The sequence below is a fragment of the Empidonax traillii genome, unplaced genomic scaffold, assembly GCF_003031625.1.
Source record: "Empidonax traillii isolate 1590-97213 ecotype Southwest subspecies unplaced genomic scaffold, ASM303162v1 scaffold1080:size189641, whole genome shotgun sequence".
NCBI classification, from domain to species: domain Eukaryota; kingdom Metazoa; phylum Chordata; class Aves; order Passeriformes; family Tyrannidae; genus Empidonax; species Empidonax traillii.
In genome coordinates this window covers 48,822-66,036 of record NW_020956273.1, presented here as the reverse complement: position 1 = coordinate 66,036, position 17,215 = coordinate 48,822, and the positions used below count along the sequence as shown (strand labels likewise).

At 50.2% G+C, this 17,215-nt stretch overlaps 1 protein-coding gene across 15 annotated transcripts in view; it reads left to right on the top strand.

The window, feature by feature from the left end:
* The window catches only part of COL13A1 (collagen type XIII alpha 1 chain), an 85,309-nt gene that overhangs the window by 30,752 nt on the left and 37,342 nt on the right, over window positions 1-17,215 (top strand). For 11 of the 15 annotated variants that reach the window (XM_027904737.1, XM_027904736.1, XM_027904733.1 and 8 more), the window contains exons 5-14: window positions 2,924-2,959; window positions 3,581-3,607; window positions 5,288-5,338; window positions 9,205-9,240; window positions 10,694-10,720; window positions 11,772-11,798; window positions 12,847-12,873; window positions 12,981-13,007; window positions 13,291-13,317; window positions 17,015-17,080. In XM_027904737.1, coding sequence (XP_027760538.1) covers window positions 2,924-2,959; window positions 3,581-3,607; window positions 5,288-5,338; window positions 9,205-9,240; window positions 10,694-10,720; window positions 11,772-11,798; window positions 12,847-12,873; window positions 12,981-13,007; window positions 13,291-13,317; window positions 17,015-17,080 — 351 coding nt within the window. Of the gene's footprint in view, window positions 1-2,923; window positions 2,960-3,580; window positions 3,608-5,287; window positions 5,339-9,204; window positions 9,241-10,693; window positions 10,721-11,771; window positions 11,799-12,846; window positions 12,874-12,980; window positions 13,008-13,290; window positions 13,318-15,300; window positions 15,358-17,014; window positions 17,081-17,215 lie in introns of all 15 variants that reach the window. The other 4 variants (XM_027904738.1, XM_027904734.1, XM_027904723.1 and 1 more) reach the window with 2 other exon arrangements.

Here is a 17,215-nt window from a genome sequence, read left to right as displayed (position 1 = left end):
CAATTCCATACATGAAAAAATAATATTTAGCAGATGGAAAGTAAGGAAGAAAGTCAAAGCCCTGTAATTAGCTTGTTCTCCATGGAGTTGCAGATACCTTCAGAGCCCGTGCAGAGAGCTGTGGGCAGAGCCATGCCAAAAGGAGAGAAAACTTCACAAGCAGGAGATTAGGAAACTGAAGCAATCAGAGCTGATGATCAAGGAGCTGTGGAGAGTTTTTTTAACCATTCTGTTTCCTAAACCCATCCACGTGATTTCATCTCTTTGTCAAGCCCTCCCTTCAGTTTGAGGGTAGCTTTTGCTGTTTCTGTGTATTTTGTCCCAGGGCCTCACAGAAAGGCTGGGCTTCCAGTAAATATTTCATTCTTTCTGCTTCATCCCCTCCTTCTCTCTGTCTGGCAGTACTTTGATCAGGAGGCCTAAGCGTTCGTAAGCTGGGAGAAGGAAGTCTGGCATAGAAAATGTGCTGTGGAACAGAGTATTGCGAACGGGACGTGGCTCATACAGATGAGGGACTGCAGGAGCTGTGTAGGACCAAACTTGAGGGGAACATAATCCCCATGAGCCCTCCTATAGGTGTGGGAAACACTGCTTTTGAAGATGCCTTTGTCAGCTTGAGAGTCTGGTCGAAGAAGCACGATGTGCAGTGTTCTTGCTGATGGGACTTGCTGGTGGCAGCAGGATTTAGAAGGCCTAAGTCACTCTGGGACACATGCAAAAGTCTGTAATAACAGTATCTGCATCTGAGTTAGTCATGAGTGAGGAAGGAGTGTGGGTTTTGGAGTTAGAACTGAATGCTTTCCTGGTGATGGCTCCCCGCTCCCCAGGCTGCTGCTCACCTGGAGACTGCACGAGTTGCAGTTTCCTAATGAAGGAAATGCAGACTGTGCCGCTGACTCTCGCCTGACTCAGGACAGAGGCTGCTTGTTGCCTTTCGTGCTCCCCTAGCTCCGATGTGGGAGCTTCAGGCGGCTTTGCATGACTTCCTAACCAGCCTACATGGTATCATCCACCCATGAGCGCTCTTTCCTGGCTCCCTGTCACAGACAACCTTTCCTTATAAACATCTGGCATTTATTTGCTGCCCCGCTGGGAGCTCCCCTTTGCTGTTATTGCTCGAAGGGCTGTAAGGCTGCGCAGTCACATACCAGACACGGTGCCGTCATGTACCACTCCGACACCAGGTACTCACGGGAGACCTGACACGGCTCAGCCCCGACCTTGGGCTCTTCCTGCTCAGGCACCAGCCACAGCAGAGCCAAGAGAAATGAACTCAGCTTTTACCTCAAACCACGAGGGAGATCAGCCTGGGCTCAGCTCTGGAGGAAAGCAGCATTTAAGGGACTAAAAGCAGAGGAAGGCTCAGCGTTATGTTTTCCAGCAGCCACAAAGGAATCCCAGGGCAAGATGCTGACACCAGGAGTTTTGCTCGCTGCCGGCACACAGAGATGGGCAAATATTAGCAGGACTGAGAACCCGCCTGAAAACCCTGGAAGAAAGCAGTTTCCCATAATATATCATGGACGAAATTTAAAATCAAGCAGCTGTTCAGCGTTTGATCCATCTGCGAGGGATGCTTTTGCAAAGCATACATTGCCCTTCAATTTATCAAAACATGGGCTGCGTGGAAAGGAACGCTTCCCACACCGAGCAGCTCCGCAGAGGGAAGCGGCTGAACTTCCACCAAGGAATGGTTTGATCCCAGGCAGCAGTGTCGGAGTTTGGGTTGTACAGCCAAAAGAGCCTTTGTGTACACCCGGAAAAACAAATAGAGTGGAGTGCCTTCCCTTTCCAGAGATTTCAGACCACGTTCACACGCGCTGGGGCTGAACGTGGGGGAAGGCACGGAGAGGTGGCACCGATGGGACCGGTGTCTCCAGCTGCAGAAACCAGAAAACCAGGTTTGTGTCTGCAGACACAGTCAGCCATGGGCAAGAAAACTCTGTTTTACATAAGGAAACCCCAAACATTGCTGGAAACAGAACTGAGAGATTATTATCGTGTCATTTTTGCAAAATATAGAGCAAAAGCTACATGACTGCTGAAGCCATAATCATCAAGGTCCTTTAGCAATGAGCTGCTGTCTTACAGATCTGCACAACCTTCAGTTTTGGTGACCAGGAATGCAGAGGGGGGTGGTTGTTTTTTTTTTTTTTAATTGCATAGTTAAATTTCACTGCAAGAGGCAGCAAACTGCCTTGTAGGTAAGTGGCTGAAGAAAATTGCCACTGGTCCTGTGCTCATGTGTTTACGAGGCTCTGTCCAGTGTCTCCTGACCCGCAGTCATTCCCAAAACCACTGTTGGGATCGCTCACACCCTGACAATGCACTGGGAAGTAACTCAAAGGGGTAGAGGACACTGAACACAGCTGCTCGTATGTCTTCTTCCAGACATGCTTTTTCCTGTGTCAGCTCGTGTTCTCACATTTTTCTATTGCTTCTGGACAGGACTGTATTTTCAAGTCTAAGAGAACTGTGTTTCAGAGTGGTAACTCTATAAATAAGTAGCTAACACCCAGCTGACTTTGGTCAAGGAAGAGAAAAACGTGACAGTTGGCTACTGCAGGAAGCCGGTTCCCAGGACCTGGATTTTACGAAGTGTTGGAAATTGAGAGTACACTTTGTTTGACTGGAGATTCTTGTCCCTCTTTCGCTGCCTAAATTGCAGTGTGTGATTTCTGTTGTGAGATTTGCTGGTTTGTCGTGTGTGCACATGAACTGGTGGCTCACCCATGTTCTTGAAGACAGGTTTGGGCACACGCAAACGCACTTTCCTCCCTCTAACTTCCTTTCTCCCCCTCAAAATCCCTGGACACTTGTACCACAGCACAAAGCTGCTGCTGTGGCACACTTTATTTGTGCTGTTTTATAACCTTGCTTTTGGTCAGTTACCAATTGCCTCTGATTTTGCCTTAATTGCCAGGGAGACAAAGGTGCGATGGGGATCCCTGGGCGGCCGGTAAGTCAAAGCCTCTTTGTGTGTGCTTTACCCTCCCCATTCTCTTCCAACCCCCAGGATTTGGAGAGGGGAGCTTTCAGGACAGTCCTTGGCAGGTGTCAGTGTGAGCAAAACTACTCTCCCTGAGCCTCCCACCTGAGGGGCTCCCCTTGCTGCAGCAGGGTGGCGAGCCCTGCAAGCCACGTACATGCCAGGAGGGGTGTTTCCCTTCCCTCTGCTGTGCTATCCAGGCCCTCCTCTGGTTCAACATCCCCCTAGTTGGGTGCCTCCTGCTCCACCTCGTGCGCTGGCCGGGCTTGCTAACTGTGGGCTTGCTAACACGCACCCCTGCCTGCCACCGGCAGCTGCCCTTTCCAGATAACTCTGCCCTGAGCAAAGGGGACCCCCCCACCCCGCCTGGCTCGGGGCTGTATTTTGGAGCTGCTCCTTGCTCGGGCATCCCAGAGTGAGGATGGGGACGAGGGCTGGGGCAGGAGCTGAGGCCACCCTGCTCATCCCCACCCCATAGCCAGGGTTTTGGGGTGGGAGAGCGTGCTGCTGACGCCTGTGTTTGTCTCTCTCTCTCTCTCTCTCTTCCCTGCACCCTCTTGCATGTGGCTGCGGTGGGTGCCACTGACCCAGGGACTAAAAGGGCAATCTGGAGAAAAGGTGAGTCAGCTCCTCGTAGCCTGTAGCACCCCCAAACTCTAGGGCCTCCTCTAGGGCCAGCCCAAGCTCCCTGGTGGCAGTCATGGCCACTGCAGCCAGATGTGGGCTTCCACACCCCCAGGCTGCCCCATCTTCCATGTCAGTGCAAGTATATTTCCCAAATTCCTTCCAGGCTACTCAGCCTCTGAAGACGCTGCGTTTCTTGTTTATGACAATTTACTAACAGCATAAGGGCCAGTGGGCATACGCAGGGCTTCCCTCCAGGCTTCCTGGGTTTTAACCATTGACTTTCTTCCCCACTGGCAGCTCTGCTTGACCTAATTGACCTGCAGCTCCCCTCCACCTCCCGGGTTAGCCTGATCCCTGGTGCAAGCAGGAGCAAGGAAGAAAATGGCACAGCATGCTCCCAGTTCTGACACAGTGGGACACCCTCTCGCACACTGCTTGCCGTGCAATGAGTTGGTGTTTTGTACCCACAAAGAAACTGGTGGTTTGCAAAGCACCCTACTGCTGGCCCCTGTTTTGACATGTCGGCGTTAGTGTCCTTTCCCCAGAGCTGTGAGTACCTCCCACCCGTGAGAACGGGGAAATGGAGGTGTTTGGGGTGTGTGAATAACTGAGTAACAATGTGTAGGAATCAGGAAAGGGATGAACATTCACCTGACAGGGCTACCACCTGTGCACCGCCTTACCAGGCGTGTTTGCTCCTCTTCGTAGTAGATAAAGAGAAAAATACAGCAAGGAAGGGTAAGGTAGGACGGAGATTCTCCTTCCTTGCTTTCACTGCTTGCTCATTGGAGCCAACCAGCATTATCCAACAGACCAAGATTTCCCCACCTGAAGCCATCCTGCTTTTTCTCTGCGTGTCCTTGCATTTCTCTCTGGCCAAAGTTTTCAACATGAAGGGGCAGCAGATAGATACAAACAAGCAATGGAAAAAATCCATTGTCCCTGCTTCCCCAAAGCCCTCTGTGAGAGCCCTAGGTCCTTGGCAGGCCACAGCTTTGTTTTGCAGAGAGCTGTGCTTTGCTTGCAGGCTGCTTGGTTTATGGGACGCTCCATCCCAAAGATCCCCAGCCCTGGGCACTTCTGGAGCTGCCTCTCAGGAATACACTGTGTTTTCCAGAGAGAGGGACGTGTCCTGCCCATCGCACGCCGTGGGTGGCAAGGAGCTGGAGAGGCAGCTGTTTTCTTTTCCAGCAAGCACTTTGCTCTGTTTTCATCCGCATCTCAGCTTAGTTTGAGAAGTACACAAGCTGCCCACAGCTCCCATTTCCCTGGAGCCCAGCACATCCCTCCTTCTTTTCTTTCTTCTGTGGGACACAGTCCTCCTGGACTCGCAGAAAGAAAACAGCAAGGGTTTCAGGCCATCTTTCACACTTGCAATGGGGCAGAACGTCTGTTTTACCAGAAAGTGTTTTATGGGTTTATAACTCTCCTTGCTGTGCAGCTTCCATTTTCTGTCAAGTCTGAGTGGCTCCAAATGACATCTTTTTTCTCCTGAAGTGTGAGGCAAGAGCTGGGGGGGGGAGGCCAGAACGGCAGCTGCCCCGTAAGCCCTGAAGGTCTCACACCTGAGGCACCCTCATTTAACCCCGGTCTTGACAAGGAGTATCATTGTCTTTGTATTTTCCTTTCCTCCCTTGCTCACCCCTCTTCCTCTCCCTCGTGTCTCTGCAGGGTGCTCCAGGAGAAGCCGGCATGTCTATCATCGGGCCCCGCGGTCCGCCCGTAAGTGGCTTTTCCCTCTATTTTTGGCTGATGCAGGATGTGGGTAAGTAACTGGGAAAGGCTGAGGAGGGGCAGTAAGACACAGCATCAGCTGGAAGGAGCAAAAACCCTGTATAATGTGGTTCCCATACTGAGCCAGCCTTGGTTTTATACTGCTATTATATACTATATATAATGAAATTACAGCTCATTCTCCAAAACAAATGAGGAAGCCTTCCCTTGCGAGGAAACCATATTCCTGCATTTAAAAGGAAGAAGCATCCTTTCTTCTTGCAGCAGGGCTGCTACCACTTTTGCAGAAAATATGCCCTTTGCCTGGCTGTGATCTCAGCCTTGGTTTCTTCAGCAGGGGACAAATCCCCTGATTTTGATGAAGGAGCAGGATCAGAGTGGCGAACTCATAAAGACGGGTAGTTTGGAGGTCTTGTCGAGGACCCAAACTCCTGGAAACTCTTTGCCAGCACTTTTTACCGCTATCTGGACAGTCCCTTAGCTGTCTAGGGTGATGAGGAAAGTGCAGGCAGGATTCCACATCCTGTTCTGCAAAAACGTCCCTGCAAGGTGCAGCGAGTCAGCCAAAGTTTTTTGCAAGGATAAGGTCATAAAAAAAGACCAAGATGGAGGGTTGGAGTGTTTACATGCCCTAAACACTGGATGTTTCTTACACCGCGGTTCAGCCGTCAAGCCTCTGCTTTTGTGAGGGTGCAGCCAGTCCTCTCCACTCCATCCCTGCACAGCCTCCACCAGAGATTTCCATGAAAAAAGGCCTGGAGATTCAATTCTCTCCCTCCCAGTGGGCACTTCCGATTTTGATTAACCTGTGAAGAGCACCGTCCTTGACCTGCAGAGAGGATGGGCTGCTGGAGCCTTTGTTTCACAGCGGAGGTCAAGTGAGAGAGACCCAGGCAGTGAGAACACTTGGCTACATCTGGCTTTCCAATTAACCTTCCAAAAGCCCCATGGCAAGTGTTTCTAATAACAAACAGCTTTGCCGGGTCCCAGACCCACCTGCCTGGGATGCTGGAGTTTGAGAAGGGACAGAACCAAAACCCAGGACCCAAACAATATGCCCAGCAGATGGTCCCTGGCCATGTGTCCAGGCAAGGAGGAACAGCTGGCAGGTCTCTCAGTGCCAAGATCTGAGCAAGACCACCCTGCTCCACAAACAGCAGATTTTGGAGGGTACGTGCCATGGGGATTTTGGTGTTTCTCCCAAGCCTGTGGCTCTCAGCCTCTTGGACGGTGTAGATACAGTAATTGGAGAGAAAAGCCATCAGTCCCTGTCCATATAGGCCCTGCAAAGAGAGACAGGCATCACTGTTTTCTTGTAGGACACATGCCTGGTGTGCAGGACAGTTTTAAATGTCTGCTTTGGTGCTGCTGCCTTTGCTGTGGTTTGGGAAAGTGCAGAACATGTTGCATCTTCAAAGCAGCAGAAACTTTAGATGGCAAATGGTATCTAAAATGGGGTTTCGCCTACACCAGTTTCAAAGGCCTGATGTGCCAGGACTGGCACAATTCCACACTTTTCCCTCTGCAAAGCCTACTGTGAAGATGATCCAGTTTCCTGGGGAGCTGGTGATAGGTCAAAAGGATGGCTGAGCACTGAAGACAAACACGGAAACCCTGGCCAAGGGGCCACTCGGAAAGACGTGGGATGACAAATAGTTTCCAGATTTTTGTTTGGAGGTTGAAGTTTTCGCTCGAGCTCAGAGCCGCTTAACTTCTGGCCAGAGAGGGCCAGTGCGCCGATAGTGGCAGAAACAGACGGTCTCCATGATTTGGCAGCTCCCGGGATTGCATTCTTCATACAATCAACATTTTAAAAAGAAGACAAGGAAAAGCAGCCACCCAAGAAAAACAGTCTCTTGGAATCACTCACTGCTGAACTGTTGTCTTGGCGTGATACCGTGCAAATCACTCCGCTGTCCTCCAGAGAAAGAGGCAACAGTCTGTAGTCTACAGAGGAAGCCAAATTGCACCATTTCCAGGTTTTTCTCCCTAATTCTTTTTTTAGCACTTCTTGTCCGGGGAGGTGTCCAGCAGGGAACCAAAATTAATGAATTGTGGCTAGGCTCTTCTTGCTTCTTGCCTTTTCGGAAGCCAGCGGTGGACAGATCCTCTAATTTATAGCCTATCTTCCCTCCTGGTCACTGGCCAACAGGACCAGGTGGTTTTGTGTGTATCTTGCAAAGCAAAGCTGACCAAGTTCAACTCTGCAGAACTAAAAAAACCAGTGCAAATGTGATTAGGTCCTGCTAGCATTGTGTACGAAACCAGAACCGCCAGTGCAGCGTGAGGCGTTTTGTGGTACAGGCACATCCCTCAAACTCTGCCAAAGGACTGTTTGACCCCATCCTCTGCAGGGTTAAACCTTCACCAAGTCTCTCTGCAGATAGAGGGGAGGAGATGTAACGTGAAGGTGAAGGTTTTCCCTGCCAGTGTAGCTCTGAGGTCTCTCCCAAAGGATTCTTATTGCTTCACTGTGGCAATCCTCAGTCTCACAGCCCAGCAGGCCCCGTCCCCTCTTTCCCCTTCCCTTCCCTCAGCACCACATGGGATTGCTCTGGTTAAGGCAGAGTTGCACCCTTGTTTATAGCTCTTTCCAGGGAAACCCTTGTGGGACTCAAACAGTCCAGTCATGGTGTCTCAAATTGCTGAAGAAAGCATTTGCTTCCCCAGAATGGGAGAGCACATAAGGAGCCTGGGTTTTTTGGCATTGTAGCATAGCTTTCAGGGTAGGCAAGATGCCACAGTGGTCACTTGATGAGCATGGTACAGGATTTACCTCATCCTCCTGCTTCCATCCACATGAGTGTGCTTCAAAATCTGCTGAAGTCTGGACCATGTGGACCATGTGTTTCCTGACTTGGCTCACACATTTTTAATTTTTTTTTTTTTTTAATTGAGATAAAAATAGCCCCTAAGTGAAGCAGTATCTTTACTGGATACCCACAAATCTATGGTCACCGTGACCTGGAATGTCACAGGCCCCAAAAACTGAAGAACTGGGGAAAAATTAAAAGCCAGGACATTCTCTCTCTCTTTTTTTTTTTTTTTTTTTTTTTTTTTTTTTTTTTTTTTTTTTTTTTTTTTTTTTTTTTTTTTTTTTTTTTTTTTTTTTTTTTTTTTTTTTTTTTTTTTTGGTGTTTTTAAGTGGGCGATGAAGAAGCTGCCAAACACATCCCAAGCCAGTGTTTGCTGTACCTGATCCCAAACTGGTGGCCAGTTCTGGCTAGCTAGCAAGAGGTGGGGAAAAGACTTGGTGCTCATGTTCCTCTCGTCACACTGCCTAACTCTCCTTTCTCTCTCAGCTTTCAGAGGACAAAAAACCCAAACTGAAAAGAAAAAAAAAAAAGTCATCTCTTCTCCAGAATTATTTGTGAGGAAAATGAATGTTGTGGGACTTGAGATTAGGGGAGGAGGCGAAGGGGGATGGCTTTATTTAGACACCAGTGATCTGTGAGGTTTGTCTTGCACAGAGCAGCACCCTGCATTAAACGCCTCCAGTTTATGGCAGCAAGAATTGCCATAAAATGAGCTCAGCCTCTGGAATATACTCCAAAAGCCTAGCATATGGGCTAGGGACACCCGTTTAATTAATGTAAAAACTTCAAGGAAGCTGCTTGCAGTCCAAACTGGAGCTGCTCCAGCATTTTCTTGGCCCTGTACAAACTGGAGTGGGGATGAGAGATTTCCCTTCCTTCCCAAGACACTTTCCCCTTGGAGGAGAATTAGGTACCTCTTCAGAGAGCCTGAGGATAATTGGTCAGAGGTTGGAGGAAAGGCTCTGTAGAGAGGAGTTAGGGTCTATCAAAATTCATTTCAATTCCTCTAAACTGCTGTCTCTGTTTCATCCTTCCCAGGGACAGCCTGGAACAAGAGGTTTTCCTGGATTCCCGGTAAGTGGAGCTGTTAGTTTATGAGGTATGGGTGTGTGATGTTACTAGGAAGCCTCATTAGTGCTTACTGTATCTCATCATTTCTTCCTGAAACCAAGGACCTGATCTGATATCACTGGAAAAAGTAATCTTTTCTTCATTTGTTTTTCTTTTTTTTTTTTTCCTTTTAAGTGATACTTAGGGAAAAAAAAAAAACCAAACCACACAACTCCGAAAGGAAATTAATTTAAAAAAAACCCAAGTGTTAAAATAATATAGGTGAAGGCAGATCTGTTTGGTAAAAGAAAACCATCCTAGGAAATACCCCCAAACAAAGAAAATAACCCCTAGGTAGATTAAATTCCAACCTTAATTGAGCTTTTAGGTGATATTCCAATAGCAGGAAGTGCCTGGGATCCAAAGGGGGCCCTGCATGGTGAGGGTCAGCTGGGGACCGTGCTGGGCTGAACACCCTGGTCATGCCAAAGGGAGAGGACATAAAACATGAGAGGGAATTCTTCTGAAACACTGCTGCAGATGGGCAAGAGAACAGAGAACCAGCCCAGGAGAGGACAAAGCAAATTTCATTTCAATCCTACAGCTGCTGGCAGCACTCTCTGAAGCGCTGAGGCTGCTGGAGAACTCAAAAGGTTGCTATTTATTCATACGCATTTATCCTGGACAACTAGGAAGCCTAAGGCAAAGACAAACACCCCCCACATCCCTGCTCCCGCCAGGCAGCTCAGCTGCTGCTCCAGGACACTGGATGTGCCAGAGCAGGTCTGCGGGGGTGACTCTCACGCCTGGAAAATGGGAGGAGTTGGCAGCCTGCGAGCTGCCTGACTGGGCTCCGCAGCTCTGCCCTGTGCAGAAAGGGGGGCTCTGAGCTGCCCCGGGGCTGAGGAGAAGCAGATCTCTCCAGGCCGTTGTGGTCTTTGGCTTTTGGAGGAGCAGAAAACAAATCAGCCCGGCTCATGAGAAAGTGCCGGGTGGGACGGCACTTTGTGGAGCCTGTTTCTCGTCAAACAGTACCTTCAGCATGTGCTGAGCTGCGTGTCACCTCTTCCCTGGGACGCTTTTATTATTCTGTCACTTGCAGAAATGCCTCTTCCCCCAAAGGTGTATGCACTTTTAAGGTAAAGTCTTGAGAAAACTGCTGATTTTCAACTCGTTTAGTGGACGCTGTAGAATTTTAAATTCTGAGGGCTTTTTGCAAATTGCCTATGGATCCCTCCTCTCTTCCCTTCTTGTGTCCAGCATTGCTGCTGAAATGGGCTGACAGTGAGCAGGTCCCTGCTGGAGCAATCCAGAATCTGGGCTGGTACTCAGTGGGCCAGGGACCTGCCGGGACCTGGCAGGAGGGCCACCTCACCCCCAGTCCGTGCAGTCTTGTGGCACATGGTGCTTCCTGGGGCAGATGGACAGACACCCCGGGGGAAAAGCATTTCTCATCATTTTTCCTTTTTTATTCCAGGGCCCTATTGGCTTGGACGGCAAACCGGTAAGCAAACAACTCTGCAGGCTTCCTGTCCTGCCTCCTGCTAGGTCCCACTGTCCTGCCAGCCTGTGTCTTACACCAGTATGTTTTTAAGGGGATTATTTTGCAAAGTCATGCACATGCATGGATTAAAAGAAAATTAGGAGGTTGGCAGGCAGGAGGATACCACAGATGCCTTGGGGGGATATACAGGAGTCAGGAGAACTAGGGAAGGCAGAGCGTGGCCTCTTCCTTTCTAGGGAAGTCTATAAAATAGCACGTCACAAGTGCAGCAGCCTGGCTGCTGCAAGGAAAGCCTTAGCAGGCACTCCCACCCCGAATCAGACAGGCAGAGCAGGTCCCCGAGGCACCAGCCCTCTGCCTTAGCCAACTGCTTCCTTTGAAGTTGACCCTACAGCTTCTTTCTCTTTGCTGCTGTGCTGAAAAGAGCTGCAGAAGTGGGAAGGACCCTAAAGATCCCCATGAGACCTCCATGCTGTCCTTAGAGCCTCCTCACCATCAGCTTTGTAGTAGAAAAGCTGAAGTTCTTCCCATCCTTTGGAGAGCCAGGCACAAATACAGCCACTTCCCCATGAACCCAGCAGATACAAAACCCACAGCTCCACGTAGCAGCCATGCAGAAAGGTTCCCCACCAGCTTCCTCTAGCCATGCTGCAGGGGAAAAGGAGCTGGTAGCTCATACCTCTGGCATCTAACTTCCTGCAGCAGGATCCTGTTTTTGCCGTGAGGAACATGACCCCCAGGAGAAACCCAGCAGCCTCTCTCTCGTACTGCTCTGTGGGCACACACTGCACTCAGCAGAAGCTGCTCTGCCAGCCCGAGGGGGGCTTAACTGTGTCCCTGCAGAGCCTTTTCACCCTGTATTCAGCCCCCAGAGCTTTGTTCTTAGCATTTTGGGGTAGCAGGCAGTGGTGTCCTCTTAACTGTGTGAGCAAAGCTCAGCATTGCATCCCCCTTTGGAGGTACCTCCCGAGGTAAGGGGGAAGTGGGGGAAGTAAACATCATCTAGTGACTGCAGTGGCCAAAGCTGATGCGTGTTTTCTTTCTTCTGCAGGGTCATCCTGGACAGAAGGGAGAGACGGTAAAAATATACATGTTTGTCTGCAGGTGATGGGTAGGTTCGAAATGATGCTGCCTCTCAGCTGGAAGCAAGCTCGTAGGCAGGGTAGCAATCTTCGTTCAGCTGATGCACGAGCTGCGTCCCTAATTCTGTAACTTCATAATAGCAGTGCTGGGAATCACGGCTGTAATTTTTACATTATGGCTATCAGACTCATCATGTCACAACAGCAGCTCTCTAGTTACGCATGGGATGGGTTTCCCTTGCAGTTAGCAATTACGTTCTTTAAATATATTCTGGGAGCTGACATTTTTCAGGGTTGGCCTCATAGCAGAAGTAAAAGTTGATGGAAAGATTTCTCAGAACCCATCTGGCAGCTTTCAACTTATCTAACAACAACCCAAAAAAGCATATTTTTTGCATTAAATGTGTTCCCCTCCTTCCCCCCCCTTGAAGCTGCGTTTCATATGTGCATCGTACTTAAAATGCATTTGGTTGAAAATGATAAAACTTCGGCCGCACTTGATGGAAGCCCAAATGCGGTCTTGTTCCTCTTGACATCTCTGATGATGAAATCCCAAACACGAGTATGCCGAGCTAGCAGCCCTGTAGTCACCTTCGCTCACTGGAGTGCTGAATGTTTTCTTCTGCTAATTCTGGTTTTTTGAGCCCGAGTGTCAGTACAACCCTCTGGCAAGCACATGTTGAAGATCCCCACTCCCATTGTGCAATCCTAGCTCAGGCTTCAGTCCTGGCTGCTTCTGGTTCCATCGGCCAAGGAGCCGCGCTGTCAGCTGAGGTCCTGGGAACAATAAGGGTGTGTTTTCCTGATGATTTTCCCCCTCTCCTTTTAATAATCCCCACCCCCCCACCCCGCAGGGCAGCCAGAACATGTGTGCATTTTCACTCCTCCAGAGTAACAAAGGGAGCCCAGATCTCTCTTGGGAGCTTTCTCCACAGTTGTTTTTAAAAGCTGAGTTTTTCACCTACTCCATACAGTGAGAGTTGTTGTCTTCTTGTCACTGTAAATGGCAAACCATCTCATGTTCACATATGTATTTCTTTAAAGGGTGCTACAGGTCCCAGGGGACAACCTGTAAGTATCCAAGTATCCCATCTCATCCTTATCCCTAATCCCTCTCCCTTGGCATTCACTGAAGTCATTAATTTACTGAGGCCTATTTTGTCACTTTTCTTTTATAGGGACCCCCAGGACAAAAAGGAGAAAAGGTAAGTAAGTTCAACAGGAGACGTGTTAAGAATTAAATGTAAAGACTGGAAGGGACTCAGTGGACTTGGTGCTGCTCAGTCTGAGTGGTTGAGGAGTACAGGAAGAGCAGAGGGCTCAGGGGACAGGAGGCAGGCTGCTTACTGGGTGCAAAGTGGTATAACTGCGCTGAATTTGATATAGTCGCAATGATTTACACCTTCTGGACCGGACCCCGTGTGTGCCTATTTCAGTCTGCTCTGTTTGTGGTTTAAACTCTTTCCTTTTAATCCTGTTCTTTCACAGGGTCAGTGTGCAGAGTACCCGCACAGGGTAAGTCATTAGTGTTATTATCCTCTGTCCCGTGCCTTCCTGCATGTTAATCCTCCCTCGTTTGAATGGCTTTTTGTTGGAAGTAGAGATCGTTTCATTAACGAGGTGCGTCATCTGGGCCCCGAGGGCAGCGCTTGGCTGATTGATGTGTTTCGCAGAAAAGCAGCAGATAAGGTTTTCCAGGAGGGATGTTGGTTCTCCGGTCTGCTCCTGCCCACCGGGGCTGACCCCTAGATATCTGCTGTCATTGCTGCTTCCTGGAGATTTGTGCCGGAGAGGGGAAAGGTCTGTGTCCTCACTGCAAAACCCAGCGAAACCTGAGGTTTCTGGAGGAGTAGGGGTCACCCACATCTTGTGCTGCAGCACCAGCTGAGGCTGCTTCCACAGCCTCTGCGGCAGTTGCGTGGCCAGGAGCGGTGTGGGGTTTGCAGACCTGGGAGAAACTCTATCATCCCTTCCTTTTTTCCCTCGTGCTGGTCTCATCCCTGCACAGGAGCAAGGGGAAGGATTGTGCTCCCTGACCTGCCCTGACCACACTCCTCTGGCTGGTCCCCGTGCCGGTCCCCAAGCCTGGTGGGCTTTCTGTCTGCAAGGCTGAGGCTGAGAGGGAGGGTTGATGCCAGCAACCATTTAATGAAAGCCAGGATGTTGCCCCACTTGCCTTTTCATCCTGGCCTGACCGGCATGTGCCACAGCCAAGAGTGGAGAGAGTACATCATGGGGTTTGAGGGGATTTAACCAGTTCTAAAAACAACCAGAGTGCTGAAAATCCACTGGAAATGCATTGGAACGACATCATATGAAGTGGCTGGAATTTGTAATCTGGGTGTACAGGGAGACAGGCTTAAGAGCTTTCTGTTTATTTTTGACGAGCCTCTGGATAATTAGCTGGGCTCTGGTCCCTGGCCCCGAGGGAGCAGGGCTGGGATGCTCAGAGCAGCAGAGCCGGTGGAGAGAGAGCTGGGCTGGCAGCAAGGGAGAAGAGAGCCATGGGTATGTGCCAGTCCCCGTGCAATAACAGCCGGTCAGCTGTGTTTATTTAGCGAGCCGGCTCACTAGATTGTTATGTTAAAAAGAAGCCAACAACAGTGATCACCCAGCAGCGTCCTGGGTCCTGTTACATACACACCTTGGCTCCCGCCGTCCCCAGCGCTCAAGGTGAAAAGCAGTGGCAGACTCAAAGCAATACTGGGAAGGGAGATGCAGCTGCTGCGTCCCTGGGCTCAGGCCTGGGGGCAAAGACACGCTGGTTCAGTGGGTCGGGGTTGTAGGGTGACACGCTGCAGGGCTGTGACAGCGGGAAAAGGGCGGGTGCAAAGCTTCACATCTTAGCAGTGTTTCCTTGGCTCTCGTGGAGGTACTTTTGGTCTCCATGAGGCAGCAAGTTCAACATTTTCAGAAGCCCATGAGTTGTTCAAAGGCAGAGGCATGCTCATGGAAAGGGTGACTGTCCTCAGTTCAACTCGAGGATGGGCTGTGCTGAAGGCTCTGGTCACAGACTGTGCAAGCTCAGGGAGCCAGAAGCACAGACCAGCCAACAGAGGTGCAGTTCTCTTTCTTCCTCTCTGAATGAAAATTAGGGTGTTGTAAAAGTGCTACACAGCTGACTGAATTGCAGTTTACTCTTGCTTTTCTGTTTGACAAGGTTCTTTGTCAGTTTTTCTGAGTGAGGAAATGAAACCCAGGGATGTTGTTTCAGTTTTGTTTCGTCTTTGTTTTTGTAGGGAGGAAATACAAGGTTAGGCTATATGCCTTGGCTCTTGTTGTAGTTTCCTATTTTTTTCCTGTATAAGTCTGTGTGGCCTGCACTGCTGTGAGGGATGAGCCCAGGCATTGGGGCTACATTTGGGGTGAGACAGCCATTCGAGCTGCTCAGAGTGCTGCTTTGGGGAAGGGGGGACCAGCCGTGCTCCATCTGCTCTCAGAAATGCCGTGTGTGTCTAACTGACCCCGTTTGTCTCACGTGTCTTCACTGTTCCCCAGGAATACCTAAGTACCACCCTTGCAGCCCTGCGCTCTAACCAGATCCTTACGCTGAAGGTTTGTGGGTAATGGTCTGATGTGACCCAATCCTGAAGCAAAGGCATGAGGATGTGGATCCAATATTGCACATTGCCTTCTGAAAAAACTTCCCTTTGGGATACAGAGGAGGTGCAGGGCAGGAGCTGGGTGGCAGAGCCTTCAGATTTCTTCTCTGAACTCTCCCACTTGCACCTGAATCCATTGCTGGGTCTTGTCTGGCCTCTGTTTTTTTTCCTCCTTATCCTTTCCAGCATCTTCCTTCTGCTTCTCTGTAAGCTGCGTAATATTTCAGATAGCCCTCAGTGCTGGAGGAGCCAGTCAAAGCCAGCTCAGCTGGCTCTTCTGAGCTATGGGGCCTCCTGCAATGTCTTTTAGAAAGGGGAGAGTTGCCTTGGGATAAAATCAGCCCAGCTGAGTTTCCAGCAGCACCGCTTCTGGGGCGATAGCCTGTGGCATGTCTGGATCCGAGCGTTCCAACCTGATCACAATGCTGCAATATTGGGTTGCCACTTCTCTTTGCAACAGGACTGGATCCTTGCTTTCCCTGCACACACGAAGGACAGTGTTCAGCAGGAATAAAGCGCGCCAGTTGGGAGCGTACGGTGACTGTGGTGGGAGACCTGTGGGCACACCTCTGGGATCTGAGCACAGCTCACGTGGGGAGCGGCGCACACGGGCACGATTTTGTGCCTGAGCACAGAAAGCCTCTCTCTCTTCTCCCTGTGTAAATCAAGAGCAGCTTCAATGGAAAACTGATAGCAACAGGAAAGTGGATCAGGCCAGAGGAGCATTCCTGGGCCTGGAGCCGGCACGGTGGGTGCCAGGCTGACAGCAGCGTGCGTGCAAGTGGAAACTGGATACAGCAGAAGGATGAACAAATGCTCCTGAGCTTTAGTGCATTTGATTTCTGTGTGTCCGGGTCAGCTTTGTGCCCTAAGGCAGCATTCCTGGCTATAAGCAGTCAGAGGGTGATGTTACCATTGAGCAAGGAAAAGCAAAGCACAGGCTACCAAGGCAGTGTCCTGCTCAGGACTCTGGTTCCTAGGCCTGGTTTTCTCCCTTGGTCGTGGTGGTTGTGTCTGCCCAGCTAAGTGAAGCACGCCAGGACCTGTTTGTTGACCTCAGCTAGCCTCTCTTCACTCTCACACACCGAGAAAGGGTGAGACCTGGAGACACACTGGGTTTCTTGTAAGGGAACTAGGAAAACTGCCCTTGGAAAACTTGTAGAAAACTGTCATTTGGATAGTTGCCCCAAATGTGATGATGAGACATTAAGAGAAAAAACAGTCTCATCACTGGAGATCTTAGCAGGGCCAGTGGGGGGATGTCTTGCAGTGAACACTGCCTATGGACATGAGTGGAGCTGAGTTAAAACCCCCGTGGGTAAGTTGTGTTTCTGAGCAGAGGAAGCTGTACAAGCTGTGTGCAGTGGGAGCACTGGGATGGCGAGTGGCCACCCTGCACCTGCCAGGCTGGCACTGCCAGTCCCCCCGTGAGCGGCGCGGGGAGCTCAGAGGTCTGCCCGCAGGTCCCCGTGCTGTGCTCACGCCGGGCTTCATTTTCATGGCAATCTCTCTGTTCCCCTCTTCTCTGTTCTCTCCCCTGGCTCCTCTCTGACTCTCGGTGCCCTAATGGCCTCCTTTGCCCTGTGACCTTCTGGTTTGATCTTCTTCAGCTGTTGCCTCTCCTCAATTCAGTGCGGCTGGCTCCACCTCCGGTCATAAAGAGACGCACTTTCCAGGTAGACTTCTCCTCCTCGTTGCCTGTTTCTAAGCTTATCCTGATGCCTTGCCATTAATCAGCTTGCTACCTGTCTTTCTTCCCCTGCAGAGGGGTTTCCAGGAGTTTCAGGCAGAGCCGAGGGACTTTCTTTGAA